This window comes from Pelodiscus sinensis, chromosome 17 (genome assembly GCF_049634645.1).
Source record: "Pelodiscus sinensis isolate JC-2024 chromosome 17, ASM4963464v1, whole genome shotgun sequence".
Taxonomy (NCBI): Eukaryota; Metazoa; Chordata; order Testudines; family Trionychidae; genus Pelodiscus; species Pelodiscus sinensis.
This window is the reverse complement of record NC_134727.1, coordinates 16388495-16395025: the sequence shown is the minus strand read 5'-3', so window position 1 is coordinate 16395025 and position 6531 is coordinate 16388495. Positions and strand designations below refer to the sequence as shown.

Here is a 6531-nt window from a genome sequence, read left to right as displayed (position 1 = left end):
GGACCCGCGCACCCAGCCGAGCAGTGCTCCTTAGAGCTGCAATCAGGTGCTGTGTGCCCGGGACCGGGGGCTATGCGGCGTCCCTTAGAGCTGCAATCAGGTGCTGTGTGCCCGGGACCAGGGGCCATGCGGTGCCCCTTAGAGCTGCAGTCAGGCTCCATGCGCCCGGGGCCGGAGGCTGCGTGACGCCCCTTAGAGTGGCAGTCAGGCGCCGCGTGCCCAGGGACGGGGGCCGTGCGGTGCCCCTCAGAGCTGCAATCAGGTGCTGCGTGCCTGGAGCTGGGAGCCGTGTGGTGCTCCTTAGAGCTGCAATCAGGCGCCGCCAAACCAATTGCAGCTGTAAGGTGCGCAGTATGCCGGGGGGGCGGGGCCACACATGCACCGTGTACTCGGGAGCGGAGCTGCGCATGCGTCATGCGCCCGCTGCCCGGGGTGCAGGAATGGCTTGAGCCGGCCCTGTCTACACACACCTTTTTGCAAAAGAGCTCTTTCGCAAAAAGGCTCCTTCCTTGTAGAATGAGGATTACCAATGCTGGAAAATCCCCTCTGTTCTTTCGATTTTCTTGCAGAACACAATTGCAGTGTGGATGTTCCTCAATTTTTATTTTCCAAGAAAACTCTGTAATGTAGACATACCCTGAGTTGGGGCTCCAGAAGAGCCATATCTGGCTCATGAGACACAGGTTGCAGACTCCTGATCTACACCATCATTGATAGATGTTTGTCTAACCTGCTTTGAAAAATCTCCAGTGATGGAGATTCCACAACCTCCCTGGGTAATGTATGCCAGTGTCTAACCACTCTGACTATTAGGGAGTTTTTCCTAATGACCAACCTAGACCTCACTTGCTGCAGTTTAAGCTCATTGTTTCTTGTCCTATCCTCAGCGGTTACAGAGAATATTTTTTCTCCCTCCTCCTAGGAATAACCTTTAGCACAAGATGCTATCATGTGACACTTAAATGCTGAGCAGTAGCAAGGATATCAACAAAGCCTTCACTACTGTATGTCACCAAATTAAACTACCAAAACCATCCACTAGTCTGGCTATGTGACTTCTTATAGTAGCAGAGAATCCTTCACAATCCATTTGCTTCTGCCAGAGTAGGAAGTAAGGACTCAATCTAGCAACGCCATTAAGACTAGTGCTGGCCAAAAGTTGGAATTTTCATTCTGTGGGAAAGTCCAAAATTAAAAAAAAGTTATGGTCGTAAGTGCAAATAGAATTTCAAAATTCATCAGCACCCTCCCTTAAGGGTGGCTCAGTGGTTTGAGTATTAGCCTATTAAACTGAGAGTTGAGCATTCAATCCTTGTGGGGACCATTTAGAGATCTAGGGAAAATCTGTCAGGGATAGTACTTGGTCCTGCTGTGGGAGTGGACTGAATGACATCTCAAGGTCCCTTCCAGCTCTATGAGATAGGTATATCTCCATATTAAAAATTCCCAGCAACAGGGAAAATCTTACAAAATTAGTTTGAAACAAGTGGAACATTTTGTTTAACAAATTTCTAAGTCAAACTGAGCCTGACCTTCCAGCTCAACTGTGTTTCCTAGGGCTTCTAAGACCCCAACTTCCCAACAGGCTCCTCAGGAGCCCTGGCTCCCAGTCTTTCACTTTGTGGCTGGGAGCCTGGAAGCCTTGGAAGCCCCTAAAACCTTGCAGACTTTTTGATCCAGAGCAGAGATCTTGAAGCCATATGACAGTCTGTGTGGTGAAATTGATCAGAGCTGCAGGCCCCCGGCACTGCTGACAGGGGGGAGCAAAGGCAGCAAATGTCCCAAGACCCAGTGATTCAAAAGGGCCCATGGTTCTTGGACACTGCTTCTGCAGCAGCAGTGGCAGTGGCAACCAGAGCCCTCAGCCTTTTAAACCATTGATGGAGCCCCATGCAACATGCTACAGGCAGTGCTGAACTTTGCCTGCCCCATCCCCACCTCTTCTGAGAGCACAGTGCTACAGGCCTCTGAGCAGATGGGTTTCTAATAGAGCACTGCCTGTGTGTGGTTCCTGGTTTTGTGAAACATTTCAAGTTCAACAAATTGGCATTTTCCAGTGAAATAGTTTTGTTGAAAAATCCAGCTCTAGTTCAGTGGAACTAGTCACATGCTTCTATTCTAGTCTATATGGTTCCCATTCCTCAGTCTTCACCATAATCTCTGAACAGTTGCTTAAATTTAAGCATGTGCTTACATGCTTTACTGTATTTAAGCTTTAGGTCTTATGGACACACAAAAGTTTTACCATTTTAATGACACCCTTATAATTAAAGTGGTACAGTCCTTCTAATGTGGACACAGCTATATATCAATAAAACAGTGCATGCTATGTTAGTATATTTTTATATGTATACTGGTATTTCTGTATGGGAAATGCAATCAGTAATAGTGGAACAAGCACTTTCATACTGTTATAACTATATCCACTTGTTGTACCAGTATAATTAATTCATTAAAAATATAAACCAGCCAATGTATAGCAGGACATTTGCTCCCTGTCCTGATTGACACTTGTAATCAACCTCTTGTCCTAAAGATTTTAAAAAATGAAATGCAGAAATTAACTTAAACATTAGATTTTAACAATTTTCACAATAATTAAATATTTGTAGTAGCTTTTTCTCAACACAGATGTTCTCTTTAATTGCTTCAAAGCAGGATTTACATAACTTCAGAGAGTTTGAACATGAAAGTTTGCACCTAACTTTCTCAAAGGTGCTTTACAAATTGTTTTAGAATAGTCACACAGACGAGTTATATGTTCACTGTGCCAAACAGACACAGACAGGAAGGTATTAATAATTTTGTTAAGTTTTTTGTTTTGGGGTTGCAAAGGTTATTTCCTACCCCAATGTATTCTCTTTGATTCACAATTACTTAGATTTGCTATTGAGCTTTCTTTTTTTTCTTTACATTTTTAAAGTTCATTAAAACCCAATTAACAGATATAATCAAATTAAGCTTGAAGGCCCTGCAGACTCAAGGCATCTGTTTATACACAAAATAGGTACAGAACACATAGTATCAATGCAAGCGTCACACACATATGGTCACATGGCCTGTTCAATACTTGGCCTCTCTGCTGTGCCTGTTGACAAAGATGTCAAATAGTGGTAATGTGCATATGGTTGTAGTACTGACCTCTGTGTAATGTAAGTGCTATTGTCATAGTACCCTGCAGTGAGGAGAAGCCAAATATTTTCAAATACTGGTCATTAATGTCTTTAATATCCAGGCTAACGCAGAGTTTAATATTTGCAGAGTTAGGCCCACCAAAAATGTCATAGACATACAGAGATTCATTAGAGGCTGATCTTTACTGATCTTCACCTGTAATGATCATTGACAAAATAGGATTTTCATCCTCTTTTCCCTCACTTGTCTTCAAGGCCATATTGAGTTTATGCCAAAACAACGGAATCTCCTCCTCCTCCTGGGGCCACATGAGGTATGTTTTCTTCTTCACCAGCTTTCTCATTTTGTGATAGGGTGACAGATTATCATTGGGGATATGTTCCAGGAAAATCAGGACCAGGACATCCTTGTGTTCATCGAAGAGGCGAAAGCTAGCTAACTGGATCTCCTTAGAGCACCATTCACTTTCCAGGTAGTGGTGGGTTATGACACAAATGGTCTTCCTGCTGGCATAGATGTTGTCCACAATGTTCTTCAGAATACACTTCCCTGGTTCAAAGTCACGGTGGTGCAGACACAGCCTCCAGTGGTACTTGTCTTCCAGTGTGGGAAGGAGCTCATTCATCACCCACTCCTTGTCTTGCGTGTTGTAAGAGACAAACGCATCGTAGTCATATTTTTTATGTCGTCCCGTCCTTTTGTATCTCTTGTCATGAATATAGGCAAGTAGCAGGTGATAAGTATAAATCCCCTGTTTCTTCCAGCGATAACAGATGCAGACTACCATCAACAAAATAACTGCAGCTGTATTTGCGACAAACAGGATAAACTCATGGTCAACTGTGCAGGAGGAGTTGTGGAAGGCCCACAGTTTCCTTCCTTTACTGGCAAGTGGGAAAGCACAGGTGTACTGGTAGAAATAGAGCACTTGAGTTTCTAAGTCATGAAGAGACCAATTGATGAACATTTGATTATCACAAGAACAAGTGAAAGGATTTTGTCTAAGATCCAAAAAAGTAAGGTAAGGTAAAGCCCTTATGTGCTTAGGTTCAATTACATTTAGTTGGTTTTCAGACACTCTGAGCATGACCAGCTTAGAAAAGTTTATGTGGAGAACAAAATCAAGGGACTGCAGCCCTATTTTATGGAGATGTAGTTCTGTCAGCTTCGGTATAGGCCGGAACAGAGCTGGGCTAATGGGATTGAGGGGATTGCTGCTCAAATCCAGTTCTTTGAGTGTAGGTGTATAACTGAAGGTGGCTGGGTCCAAGTCAGAGATGACCAAATTGCCTGCTTGTATTTTCACTATTGATTCCAACCCTTGCAAGAAGTTAGATGGGAAATGCTGAAGTCCACTCTTGCGTTGGCTATTCAGCGAGAGGTATTTTACGGACCGCAAGAGAATGAAGGGAGGATTGTCAAGTTTTTCAGATGTCTCATAGGAGATGTAATTTTCAAAAAGCTGAAGGTCCACCAATGAGCTTAGTCCCTGGAAAATGCCTTTCTGGAAAGTTTCCTTGGTGATCTTATTTGTGCTAAGGAACAGTGTCTGGAGGTGGCTCAGACCTTCAAAGGCTCCAGGTTCTATTGTGCTAATTTGGTTGTCTATCAGGCTCAGAAACTGCAGAGAAGTCAAATTCCTAAAAGTTCCTTTTTTGAGGGCGCTCATCTTATTACTGTTTAGTTCCATTTTTTCTAGCTTCCCTAAACTATCTGAAAAAGGTTGTGAGATTTCCAAAAGGAAGTTCATTCCTAAATTTAATTCCAATAAATTATGTAGATCTGGAAACAAATCTGAGCTGATCTGAGTGATCCTATTTCCAGTTAGATTGAGGTGCTGCAGGCTCCTTAGATTGGCAAAGTCTTTTGGGACAATTTTCTTAATTTGATTAAAGCTTAGATCCAGACTTTTCAGTGAGATTATATTCGAAGTTGCATTTGGTACGTCAGAGAACTCATTCTTTGCCAAGGAAAGACTCTGTAAAGAATTCAAGGAATGAAAAGATATATATGGCACCACTTTTAATCTGTTGTGTGTTAGATCCAAATTCCATAGATGACTGCAGTTTTCAAAGACAATTCCTTTAATGCTTTTGAATTTATTGCCTTGTAAGTTAAGAGTCTTAACATTTTGGTGCCAAAGGCATACCTTTTCTATGAGATTGTCAGAATCAGTCAAGTTCAGTTCATTTAGGTGAATCTCTTCTAGCAAGGAGCAATTCAGTTTTTGGACCACATCCAATATGTCTAGTGGTGTCATAACTGTTCCTCCTAAATATAATCTCTTTAACCCTTTCAGAAAACAAGGGTCTTGTATAATCCATGTAGTGTGGTTATGGGTGCCAGAGAAAGATAAATCCAATGAAAGAAGTCTATACAAAGCATCAGTTGCAACATTCATAAAAGAGATTGGATTATGGGATACATCCAGTTCACGAAGCCACAAGGGCACATTAACAATATCTTTGGTTGTGAAATGTATTATCTCGTTCTCTCTTATGTGCAGCTCTTCCAAAGATTTTACCTTAAACACAACATCCAAGGCATTGAGAGAATGTAGCTTGTTTGATGTTAAATCAATTACCTTTAACTTCATTAGATGAGCAAAGGCAGATGGCTCAATCCTATCAATATTATTTTCCCTAAGTAGCAAGACTGTGAGGCTCCCCAGTCCATCAAACATAAAGCTGGAAAGAGCTCTCAGCTGGTTTGAAGTGAGGTTCAAGATTTCAATGCTGCTTGTTTGAGCAAAAGTGCCATCTTCAATTAAATGAATTTGGTTCTGAGAAACATTCAAGACTTGCAACAGACTCAGTTTCCTGAAATTATTCTGCCTCAGGCTTGCAATTTGATTCTCGGACAGATCTAAGATGCTTACATTCCAGGGAAGATAACTTGGGACTTCAGACAAGTTCTGGCGATAGCACAGTACCTTCATCCTTTTGCTCCTCTTTCCATGGATCGTGCAGTTCTGCAGACAGTAAGGAACAACTTCTTGGCATTGGCTGAAGAAAATCAAGGCAGAAAAAAGCTGCAGGAAAAACATCTCTCTAACTCCTGAGTGCTAGTTGTTGTAGTGAGAAGAGACTGGAAAATGAAATTAGTTCTCTTGTGTAATCACAGAAATGAGGAAGAGAAAATCCTTGTGTTGCACATCACAATTAATAAAATATTGAGGTCTCTGTTTTCAGAAGAGCTGGAGTTAATTGCTTTAAGTCTCATCCTACTGACACCTTTAAAAGTCAAGTTTCAAAGGAAGGTGCAGTGGGTATGAGAACACCTGTTTGGGCCTGCATAGAACACTAAGGCAGGTACACAATGGGTAAATGTGCGGAAAGGGTTCTAATTTAATTTAAGGTCTTTACCAGGCCTGGATTTTGCAATTTAGGTCAGTCA

General features: G+C 42.0%; 1 protein-coding gene across 1 annotated transcript; it reads right to left on the bottom strand.

The window, feature by feature from the left end:
• Positions 1–2226: 2226 nt before the first annotated feature.
• LOC102451718 (uncharacterized) lies at positions 2227–6292 on the bottom strand. The gene has a single exon (XM_006138102.4). It carries the CDS (start codon positions 6179–6181, stop codon positions 3317–3319), a length of 2865 nt encoding a protein of 954 aa, XP_006138164.3. The 5' UTR covers positions 6182–6292; the 3' UTR covers positions 2227–3316.
• Positions 6293–6531: the final 239 nt, after the last annotated feature.